The sequence below is a fragment of the Chamaea fasciata genome, unplaced genomic scaffold (genome assembly GCF_029207755.1).
Source record: "Chamaea fasciata isolate MVZ Bird 193981 ecotype frontalis unplaced genomic scaffold, bChaFas1.0.hap1 SCAF_14, whole genome shotgun sequence".
NCBI lineage: Eukaryota > Metazoa > Chordata > Aves > Passeriformes > Sylviidae > Chamaea > Chamaea fasciata.
The window spans coordinates 3,641,344-3,653,579 of record NW_027094099.1 but is presented as its reverse complement, the minus strand read 5'-3'; the positions used below and the strand labels follow the sequence as shown (position 1 = coordinate 3,653,579).

At 48.1% G+C, this 12,236-nt stretch overlaps 1 protein-coding gene across 2 annotated transcripts in view; it reads right to left on the bottom strand.

The window, feature by feature from the left end:
• Positions 1-8,151, bottom strand: part of ALPK3 (alpha kinase 3) — a 32,906-nt gene extending 24,755 nt beyond the window's left edge. For both annotated transcript variants that reach the window (XM_066196234.1, XM_066196235.1), the window contains exon 1: positions 7,986-8,151. In XM_066196234.1, the coding sequence (XP_066052331.1) occupies positions 7,986-8,128 (143 nt within the window). In that variant the 5' untranslated portion in view covers positions 8,129-8,151. The remainder of the gene's footprint in view (positions 1-7,985) is intronic.
• Positions 8,152-12,236: the final 4,085 nt, after the last annotated feature.

Sequence of the window (12,236 nt, the reverse complement as noted above, 5' to 3'; positions counted from 1 at the left end):
AGTCCCCCAAATCCTTGCTAGAATGCTAGTGCAGGCAATACTGTGGTCTTAATCAAGATTTCTTGCATAAGACAAATTGGAATGTGTCTCGGCTTGGACGTAAAGAAAATAGCAGAAGTCAGAACAAAGGCTGCTTGTGCCTTGAACCCATTGTGCTCACGGATGTGATCAAACAGTAAGCACTGACAGTGCTTTTTTTTTTTTTTTTTTTTAATCCCCAGTATTAAGACAACATGGGCTTTATTCACTGCACATCCTGAGAAAGTGCTGAACACTGAACTGAGGGTCTCTTGAGGGTCTCTTGATATTATCAGAAGAAAAAGGCCATCATGCATTAATTGAAGTTTAACCTCAATATGCTACATTTGCTTTTCAGACTAGAGATTTAAGCCCCAGAGAGCATGATCAAATTGTGGATCCTGCAGCCAGCACAGCCCTGCCTGCAGGCAGCTGGCGCTTCACTTCAATTACGTTCCAGCATATCCATGTACAGTTGTGACAGCACAGCTACATCAGAACCCAACCTACCCTGCTGGAAACATGGAGCTCCTGAGCAGGGCACCAGATGCTGCAGCGTGCCTGGTCTGATCCTCTCTGGGACTGGGCTGTCTGTGGCCCAGGCACCCCAGGGACTTATAAGCACACACAGCACAGAGCTCTGCTAATGAAATGCAGCATCAGCAGCAGATGTGTCTCCCCCGGGCAAGCTCGGGGCCATTACGGTTACTGGATAAATGCAAATGCTTATGTTATCCTGAGGAACACATCTAAAGTAGGCAATCAAGGCCTCAAGTATAACCCTTCCTTCTATTGGAAAAGTGGACTTCAAAAAGGTCTGCTCCAGGCATATCCAGCACTGGTGGGATGAAGCCTCCTCAGGCACTTCCCACTGACAAAGAGAAGCTCAGCTTTTTATAAGCTAGTTCTAAAAATACTAAAACTGTTCTTAAGTGCTGGACCATGGCACTATACCTCTCCACCACGTCCCTTCTATCAGTCTCAGTTCTTCATTAAATTCCATTTTATCATATGCTTTCAATCTCCTTTGGCCATTTATCATCATCTTAAAGGTTTTAGCCCTTCAGCTACTCATAATTTTCTTTGGAAGTGAAGACAGCCTTCCTCGTTTTTCATGCACTTGCCAGATTTCAGTCTTGCAAGGGCAGGAGGCAGAACTGTCAACACCGCTCACTTTTTTTAACCTCTCAAGTTGATGGTCTGGGCTGGCATCCACTAGCACTAAAAGTTAACTGCTTGAAAAACATAGCTTTTCAGTCTGGCACCTTTTTTAACCCTCTCACGCAATCACCCATGAAATTACTCTCTTTCGGTATTTCTGATCACTGAGATAAAGAAATCTTTCTCCTTCCAGTTCATCCCTCACATGGAATTGAACAAGAGCTCAGGAGACCCTGAAATAGGCTTAACAGTGTCTCCATCCTCATATGGACAAGCACCTGGACTTGAGCTGCTTGAGCTGCAGCAGTGATCAATATTTTTCAGTGCTCTTTCACAGCATGAAAATTGACCCACACAAGCTGTCCAGTGAAGGAAAAAAATAGCAAAACGTGTCCATGACAGCAAAGCTGACACATTCAAGTTATGTTCTGAGGGAATCAGCATTGCACCAAAGCTCCTCGGGAAGCCCATGGAGAGCTGAACTGGGTAGCCTGTCCATCCTGGGCGCTGGACAGAGGGACTGGCACTTTCCTACAGACATTCCCCCTCGCTGGTTCTCTGATCCACGGCATTATTGGGCAAGTTTTGCACATGAAGACTTCCATGTATAATGTTTCCTATGAACTTGCCTGCCTTCAAGATTAATACTACTTGAGACAAATACAAGCCACTCGGAATCCTGCCTCAGCTGTCAGCAGTGAACCCTTTTCAACATTTAAAAGCAAATACTGAGGCTTTCATGTAGGCATGGCTCTGCTCACAGCTGCTTTCCTGCCATGTGTCCTGCTCCTTATCAAGCACTCCCTGCACACACAGAATGAATGTGCTGGTGTTCATATACCATGGCAGGAGCTATCAGCACGCCCGTGATAAAGCAGCTCTGAGTGCTGTGTTGCTATACAAAACACATTGTTATTTCACTGACTGGAAAACAGATGTATTGAGTCTTTGCTTGTCAAGGTCACAGACCGAATCGATGTCAGAGATGCAGAAATGTGGCAGGTTTTTTCTGCAGGTAATTTACTTTTTGCTAAGATGAACAAGGACTTGTTTGTAACAATTCAGGTTAGATTTCATTAACAGAGAAGGTGGACAACAATAAATTAAGTTACAAATTCCTGTACCAGCCTCTGTAATGCTCTGAAGATTGCTCAGATTTGTGCATTTTAACTGAATTATTGCTGCTTCTACGGCCAAATGAAACTCAGAAACACACCAAGGAATGAGAAATGGCAAAAAAAGGCAAAGTAAATATTGGGCAATGAGATGTCCAGGAAAGGTGACATCCTCCTGGCAGTTCACTCTGCAGAGAAAAGAAAAAGTTGAAAATAAAATTGCGTGTAACAGCCCTTCCATCTTCCTCTTCTTGGACCAGGCGATGCTGTGAAGTGTGAGACTGAGTCAGTGTGAGACTCAGTCAGTGTGTCATCCACTCAAGATCTTCCCCTCCTTGTTGAAAGAGAACAAGGGTAGAGCAGGTTTTAATTCCATCTCCTGGGAACCACCTCTGCTGTGGCATGAGAGGTGCCTTGTTTGGAGATGACCACACTCTCCCCTCCACACAATGGTATCCCTGGCCTAGGAAACATCCCCTTTTATGAGGTTTCCTGAGAAGAGCACAGTACTCAGATATGATATAGTCCAAGCCTTAACAGTGGCCTTGAAGGGCATCAGCTCCCCAGCCTACACACTAAGCTCCACTAGGCTTTCTAGGGGATATGGACATATGAACAGGAGGCTATAGAAAGGGAGCTGAAAAATCTCCCTTTGGAATTGCTGAGGATTGTTATTCAGAGTGCACAACTGCTGAGGAGCCCCACTCAAACCAGACACCGCTGTGCAGGTAGTCACAGCAATGGGAAACAGATACCTCTGTCCTACAGGTCACAGCGTGTGGAGATGAGTCATTGATGCCTTTAGCTTCGCCTTTCCAGTGGGTAATGCCTGTCCCTCCTTCCAGAGTTTGGGACATTTCCATCCCACAAATCAAACTCACTGAGTGCTCTCAGGTGGCTCAGCTGGCATCTGACCAGGGGGTTACACCACTCCTCACCAAAAGCAAAGTCCCGTTGGACATTACAGGTGCCCACCCAGCTGCTAAAGAGGGAACTCAACTGAACTAAACCTGCTTTTCAGGAACCAAGTGCTCCTCAGCTTCCAGCACACTTTATTATAGCAACAGATCTTTCTCCTTCATTTGATATTATATACAAAGCAAGAGGGACAAAATTTGGAATGGTTTCCTGCCAGAAGAGCCAGGTGGCAAGGCCCTCTCCTGAGCTCAGCTGCCACCCTGAGCAGAGTTGTCCAAGAAAAGATCAGAGGCAAAGTCACTACACTCTATAAATATCTGTATATGATACAGCTATGACAGTAAAAAGATATTTAAGCAAGGAAGCAAAGCTCTAATGAGACTGAGGAGCAGACACCTGCATGGGGTAAGAGGTGCACATCGCTTCCAGCAGAGAGGTTTGCCTAGGACTCAGATGATAGTTTTATATAAAATTGCATCTCTCTGCACAATACACTCTCCAGACTCACTACAAGGACACCTAAAAAGATGTCTGGAGAGTTGTGGCCCGTGAATGCAAGACAGTGTCTAAGGCAGACACTGGACAGGACTGACAGCTCCTCCTCTCACTTCGTGAAATAATTATAGCCAAGTGCTTTGAGACATAACAGGTTTGTTTAAAAAAGAAAAAAAATCTTGGCAGCAGATAGAGCAGAGGGTAAGTCATTGTGGCCATAAGCTGCTCCTCACATTGTCCAATATCAGGTATGTTAAAAGACCAGCAAAGGAAAGAAACTGAGCTGTTTGCTCACAGGGAAAATCCTTACAAAAGACTAGTTCCCAAGGACACATGGAAGAGTAAATATCCTGAATATTCTGTTTAATAAAAGGATTATGTTCTATGGTCATTTTCAACACCTCTATTCTTCTGGCCCTCTTAGCACCACCTCTGGAAAATTCTACAAGTTAAAACACAGAAAAATCATGTTTTGGTTACCTAATTCATGTCCTTTAACTTACATAACATCCCTTTCCTCCAACAGGATCAGGGACACCAAGTAAGACCATCCAAACTGCCCTCAGCATCGAATCACAGAATGGTTTGTGTTGGATGGGACCTTATAGCTCATCTCGTTCTATCAGCCACCTTGGGCAGGGACACCTTCACCTAGCCCAGGTTGCTCCAAAGCCCATCCAACCTGGCCTGGAACACTTCCTGGGATGGGGCAGCCACAGCTTCTCTGGGCAACCTGTGCCAGGGCCTCACCACCCTCAAAGGGAAGAGTTTCATCCTAATAGTCCAACTAACCCTGCCCTCTGGCAGTTTGAATCCATTCTCTCTTGTCCTGACACTCCAGGCACTTGTAAGAGTCTCTCTCCATCCTTCTTTTGGCTGCCTTCAGGTACTGAAAGGCCACAATTAAGTTATATTACGTTATGGTTGTAGGTTGGAGACAGATTCACAACTGGACTCACTGATGATCATGAGCCAAACAGCAAAGCCTTATTATGGTTGCCTCCTTTTATAGAAAGTTCAAAATTCCCAAGCTTGGACAACTGATTAGTCAGGGTCTCAGCACCACCCAGCTCTCTAGCCAGTGATATGTCTGCATTCAGGATTAAATAGAATTAGTTAGGGTCCCTGTTTGAGTTCAAATCCATCCTATCATTGCTCACTCAGGGACTTATTTACTTTTCTAGAACAAACTAGGCTTAGCTGAATTAGATTTTCTGTTATCGTTAAATGTGTCTGTCCAGCTACAGACCAGCTGTGCTGTGACAAGGTTACCCAAAAACTTCTCCAGGAAAAACAATTCCAGCCTTTTCTCATAGCAGAGGTGCCCCATCCCTCTGACAATCTTGGTGCCTCCTCTAGACTTGCTCCAACAGCTCCATTCCTGTGCTGGGAACTGCAGAGCAGAATGTGTTCATAAGTTACCCCAGAAGCAGGGATTTCCAACTTCAGCTTCTTTTCTTAAAGATCTCTCCATGTCTTTGTGTATTTCTACCATGTTGCTACACTTTCTACTGCTTTAAGAAGCGGTGAAGGGAAAAGGCAAATATTTTGGTTAAACATACTCGAAATATACATATAAAGACAGAAACAGAGAAACCTGGAAAAACCCATATTTTCTATGGATTAGAATATCCATTTTAGTTTTCTAACCACTACAGCACTCTCCCAAAACAATCCTGTATCTGTGTCACTTGTCACATTGCCTTTGTTAGCTTCAAACCCAGCAAATCCAAACCCATTCTGTGTTAAAGAGAGCTGCTCAGTGTTATCTGCTGTTCTGCATGTTGCCCATTGTGCTTTTCAAGTTCTCCCAGGCAAGCTCTCCAGATGTTCCTGGATTTAATTAAACTCATAATTGCTTTTGCAGTCTCCTTGCTACACCATTCCACTCACTTGCCTTCCAGAATTGTTATGATACATTATTTAATTACAACACAAAAAGCCCCACTTCATTCAAGTTGCATCTGCCCTGCATCTTAGACAACAGCTTCCAAAAATCCTGGTTCCAATCTTCAGCACTTGTAGGGCTCTGCAGGGAACCAGACTTTTTTTTATGTCTCCTCCCTAACTTTTTAGGAAACCTAGAAGTTGCCATGAGCTCAGGGAAAGGTCAGTTTTGCCATTTAGTGATCATTTAGTTGCTGCTTCTTACAACAGAAGGGGCAGACAGTGGAGTTAAGAGACAAAATGAAGTTGCCTTGCCACAGGTTTTGACAATCATGTACATAAGTGGTTGGAAAAATGATTGGAGAATTTGTGGAAATTTAACATGCTGCTGATTTAAGTGGGGCAGCACAGAGTCCCTTTGCCAGCACTGGGCACCCACAGACAGAAATTGGGGTGCAGCCACGGCAGAATTAGGTTGACAAGTTCAAGAGGTTCAGGGCACAAAGCCCTGCAGCCATGGGCCAGATTTACCATGCCTGAGCCACAGCCTCAAGTGGTGGTGCTGCCAGAAGACACCAGGCGCACTGCCTGCGTGGGTGCCACATTGCTCCATGCCTTCCTCAACAGAGGAAACTTTGGGAATCCAGCTGGGAACACTGAAGGTATTACTTGCAGGATAGATGAACCCTCCTTTATGGTGAAACTGATTAAAACTGCAATTTGAGCGTAGTCAAGGAAAATAAAAGTTAAGCTGTAGGCAACTCAAGCACCTCAATATCTTCTTTAATAAAGCCTCCCTCTGCTTGTAATCTGCAGAATGGAGTCACTGGACTCTGCTAAGTGATTTCCAGTTCATGGTATGATCTGAGGCCACAGACTGAGGACCCTGTATGGGCATTTGATGGTGCTGAAGATGTCACTGTGTGTGGCCAGTCTGCCATCAGCTCATACCCCAGCACGACATGATACCACCACAAAGGAACTGAATTCAGGCAACTTCACTTTGACGTTGCCCCAGTTTTAACACCTGACTTCCGAGCAGCACTTTTTTATCTTTTTTGGTCCTGCGTTTATTTTTATGAATGTCTGACTCCTTGAGGCATCAGTGCTTGACATGCTGGAAATGGATTATTTATAAACCATCAGCAAGGAAAAGGCACACTCATTTGGAGAGCTTATAGACTGAAGAGCATTCCCAGTGAATTCAAAGCAATTTCAAGGCTTTTTTGAATACCTCATACAGTCACCGACACCTCGGGCACTGCTGGCACATCACCGAGTAATTTTGTGTTTGCTAACCTCAGACAGGCTCAGCTGACAGCATGTTTATCATACTTTCTCCCTGTGAACAATGCCTTATTCCTACCCCAGACCCTGTGCTGGAGGCCATTCCTGACCCAGGAATGCTGATCTCATTGCTGCTCAGCCCCTATCTACAGAGCAGAAATGCCTTTTTGGCAATAAGATAAGGCACCCGCACACAGAGCCCAGCGGGCCCCTCGCTCTGTCTGGTGAGCCACTTCGCTACAATGAAGGCAGGAAGGTCAGAGCTGTCCCCTGAGTTTAACTAGAGACACTCTTGTTTGTCAGGATTTCATAAGGACAGCTTGGCTTGAGACTTCACTGGCGTCTGCAGCTTTCTCATGGAGGGAAGAGGAGAGGCAGCACCGATCATCTCTGGTCTCTGGTGACCAGTGATAGGACCTGAGGGACCAGCACGAAGCTGTACAAGGGGTGTTCAAATAGATTAGATTATTGGATATTAAGAAAGGATTCCTCACTCAGAAGGTGGTGGGTCACCAGAACAAACTCCACAGGGCAGCAGTCATGGCCCCAAGGCTGCCAGAGCTCCAGGAGTGTTTGGACAACCAGCTCAGGCACAGCGTGGGGTTGTTGGGGTGGCCCGTGCAGGCGCTGGTCTCGATGATCCTTGTGCACAGGATATTCCATGAACCTATTCTACGATTCCACCACTTCACACACCTGCCCAGCCACACACAATGTGCGATGCCGACAGGCCCTGCCCGGCAATAGCTGCGACACCCCCAGCTCTCTTTGGAGAGGCGAGGGACTGGTCTACAGCGCAGCAGCTCCTCTGGAGAGCCCGAGCCACGGCTTGGTTTTGTCCCCTGGAGCAGCTTCCCGGGGATGGCCAGGCCCATTGGCAACACCACTTCCAGCCGGCCGGCCTCGAGTTCCCTCTGAGGCCGGCGCAGCCTCACGGCTTGGGTGAGGGCCAGCCCGCCCTCCCCGCTGCACCCGCGCCCCCGTCCCTCGCCTGTCGCCGGCGTGTCCCCCGCAAGCCTCGCGCCCGCTGTCACCCGCACCCACGGCAGCGGCCAGCTCGGCGCCAGCACCCACAGCAGCGCCTTCCCCTGGGGCGGCGCTCACCTGTTCTGGGGCCGGATGCCCAGCAGGTAACTCCGTCGGTCCGGCCGCGAAGCCCACGCCGCGTTCTCGGCCTCCTCCGCCCCGTCGATGTGGCTCGTTCCCCGCCCGTAGAGGCCCGCGAGGGCCCTGCGGGTCGAGCTCATGGCCGCAGCACGGCTGCCCTGCCCCGCGGCCGTCGCTGCCCGCCCTGTCACTCACCGCCGCCGTTTATAGACGCTCCGCACATGCCGCTGTCAATCGTGACGCAGCGGCCACTGCCCGGCCTCCCCGGGCCGGCTGCCCGGCCGTCTCCTCCTCCTCTTGCCGTCGCTGCCAGCTCGAGTCCAGCTTTTGAGAGTGGAGTGAACTTTTCCTTATAATAACCTCCCCACCACGGGGGATTTCTCACACCTCAAAGATCTCTCTGGTGACCACTGACAGAATCCGACGGTGCGGCAGTGAAGTTGTGTCAGGTTTACGCTGGGTATCAGGAAGAGTTTCTTCCCCAGAGGATGGTCGGCCACGGAACGCATTCTCCAGGAAATGGTCATGGCCCCAAGGCTGCCAGAGCTCCAGAAGCTTTTCGACAGCGCTCTCAGGCACAAGGTTGGATTGTTGGACTGTCCTGTGCAGGGCCAGAAGTTGGACTCGATGGTCCTTGTGAATCCCTTCCAGCTCAGGTTATTCCATGATTCTGTGATCTCTTAGGATCAGTTACAACATCCTCTACTTCCTTGCAGGCACAAGGTTCCGACCCTGGCTGGCTGCACTACTCAGTGTGGCCATAGCAGTCACATCCTCACATCAGGAGCCTGGCAGCCTGTTTTTTATTCCAGAATGCCCAAGAGGAGGTCTGTGATGGTATTTATTCAGTCTCCGTAAAAAAACACAGCACAAAAGAGAGATGTAAAAGGTGGAGGCATGTCACAAACAATTACTAGCAGTGATTTAATACCAAATGAAAATATAATGAGTAACAAAATGGAATTATTTTCTTATTCTACCTTTCTCTTGCCTGTCAAGTTGTTGCATCATGTGCTGCAGACATGTCACTGGTGGCACTGCATCCCTCCAGCACTGGAATGATGGATGGAGCAGATTCACTGTGGATTAGCTGCCTGCCCATGGCTGCAGTGATTATGGCAGGAGCAGGGAAATGATGGCAAATTGCTCCATTCCAGGAAATACAACATGTTTAGAGCTGATTCTCACTGGGCAGGAGAGGCAGCAGATGGGCAGCAGGCAGCAGGGCAGGTGATGGATCAGTTGGTGCAGGACACTCCTGATTCCTTTTCCTCAGCAAATACTGTGATTTGGAATGTGACTTTGGATAGGGACTGGCACCAGGGTATGCACAGACACACAGAGTGTGTGCATCACCCATACAGGTGACACAACAGGTATGCGATCATGGCAGGTGATCACATTACTTGATCTTGGCAAATGCAGAGGAGATGGACCTCCTAAGACATTTGGAAGTGGTCCTAGGAAATATGGAGAAGGGTGGTCCCAGAGGGCTGACTGAAAGGCCCCACCTTCACCAGGCAGTGAAATAGCAGATGAAATTGCATAAAACAAATATAGCATGATCCATGGGGGAAACCACAATACTCATTTTCAGTAGGCAACAGTGGGCTCTGTGTCAGCTAATGTCACTTAGAAATAATCCATCTCAAACAGAAAACAGCAGACCCCCAAAAACCCCAAACACAGAACTCAGGGAAGGGCAGCAAGGACAATCCAAGGTCCAGACTGGCTGCTGCGTGAAGAGTAACTGTGGGGGCTGGAAGAAACTACTGAGGTGCCCATGGCTGAGGTATACACATCTGAGACGGACAAGGAGAACAAGTCAAATTACCAGGAGGTAAAATAAGTGAAAGGGAGATGCTTTCTCTCTCCCCTTGGCTTTAGGCTACTCTCACACATGGCTGTGGCTGTTCAGTGTCAACAGGGATTAATAAAATCCACAGGACAAATCTGTGGAAAAAAAATCTCCTGAGGCTCATGCAGTATGAAGATAGTACCTTCAGTTCAAGAAATGTTTGAGCTGCATAAGAACATTCAGTGTGTGTGTGCCCTGATCTCACACTCTTTGCTCTGCCCTGGCCGCTGCCCAAATGTGGGAGGCAGGATGCTGGGCTGGGAGGACCCAAGCTGGCATTCTCCTGCTCCCATCCCTTTCTCTGGAAGGAGAAAGAGGACTTTCAGGTCCCACAGCTTCAGGAAACCTGAAATCCCAGCATACGAATTACACATAATAAAGCATGGGCCCAGTCTCTTGAAGCCCAGAACAGAGTCCGGACTAGCTAAGAAGGGTGTCCAGAACAGGCAGGTTTCTGCTTTGGGCCCGGAACTGTGTCTGGTTTCAGAGTCCCAAATGCGGGAAAGACACCAATATGCTGGATCTAGTCCAGTGAAGGCCACCAAAAAGATTGAAGGAGCTCACACACCTGACATAGGAGAAGAGGATGAGAGAAACTGGGTTTTAAGCTTCAGGGAAAGGCTAAATGGAGACCTCCTTGCTTTCTTCACTACCTCATAGGAGGGCACAGACTCAGAGGTGCAGAGTGATGGAAAAAGAGACCAAAATGCAAAAGGCAAGGAGGAAAGTTCTGATTAGGTATTAGGAAAATTACTCGCCCTATGAAGGGAATCAAGCAGTACCACAGGGACCCAAGAGCTGGGCAGTCTCCATTCTGTGAAACAGTTGACTGTGGATGGGACAGGGTGCTGAGTAGCTGATTGATATTCTGCTCAGAGTGGGGGTCTGGGCCAGGGATCCCCAGAGCTCCCTTCCCACCCTGGTCATGCCCTGGTTCAGTGCTGCACCTCGTCAGTGGAGAGAAGCCTGGATGGTGAGCGCAGGTTTAGCTCAGATGTGACGAGAAAGAGCCTGCTGTGGTGTTTGATCCTCCCCCCAGATGCACAGGGGTTATATTCTTTTTCTGCCCTTTCAAGCTCTGAATGGTTCTTGTGCCCATTGCCTGCTGAGACAGCTTCCTCTCACAGCATCTGCTCTCCCGTCAGTCTGCTCAGAGAGTGACAGTGCCCTCTGCTCCTGGCTCCGGGGGAACGTGTTCAGCTGCTGGAGCCTGAGCCAGCCAGAAATGAAGCTTCAGACCTTGTTAGCAAAGCTTTCTTCCTCTGCCTCCAAATCCAGCACTGACTCACACAGTCACAGATGTTTTCTCACTCCTCTCGCACAATTTATCCTTCCCTTTCCCATCCTGCACCCTTAAGTTCCTCCCTTTCTAAAATGACAGGCTTCTTCCTGCATTCCACCAACAAACTCTTACTTCTGGTTCTTCCCCAAATATTAGCAGATGGTGACAGGGCAGGGCTCTGACAGAGGATGAGCACAATGGGCTTTCTGAGGAGGTATTTGGAGGAAGATTCTTCCTCTCAAGCCTGGAGAAATAGTCTACAGGGAACACAGCAAGCTCCAGCTGTTTGAAGAGATTCTGCATCAACCAGAAGTGTCATCTTTAGCTATGGGAAAGTGCTGGGGTTAATTTAATGATCATTTTTATTAGCTATGTGTGTTCCATAGATAATAACTCTGCAGCATACTTGTGCCACTGAGCTGCTGGCACATACTCAGCCAGAACCTTCATTTACAATCACAGGTTTTCAACTTGCAAGGGTATATTTCCAAATGCCTAGCTGGACCCTGGAGAAAATAGGAAAAGGGAGGGTCTGTGTGATCTGACAGGTGGGGAGATGAGCACAAAGGAAGGTCCTATGCATTGCATCACCTTTCCTGTATCCATGAAAGGAGAGGACTAGTCCTTGTTGGAGCAGGGATTGTTCTGGGTCAGATTGAATGGACAAGGTGTAGCAGGTTTTCTTGCCTTTGCAATGTAACTATCCCATTCTGCACAAAGGAAAGGACATTGAGGGAGAAAGTTTTTCCTCGATCCACCAGTTGTGTTGGGTTTGGCTTTCTCCTATCACCTTCCTCCCCATCTGTTATAAAAGAAGAGCAGCAGTTATAGGTGCATCCTTCAGCCTTGCTCAGGTCCCTTGACCCTATGGCACAGCTCAGGCCTACCCTGGGTTCCATAGGGCAGGGATCCATGTGCACTTGGCCACAACTGCTTCTCTGCCATCCCGATGCCCCTGTTTGCGCCCTTCCATGCTGCCCCCTGGAAGTGACATCCCTGATGGCCTCACTTTTCATTGGTCAGCCCATAGCTACAGGATAGAGAAATTTCAGCAGCAGAGTGAGAGTCTCTCACAGCCTCTTCTCTAACTGGCCCATGGTCCCCCTCA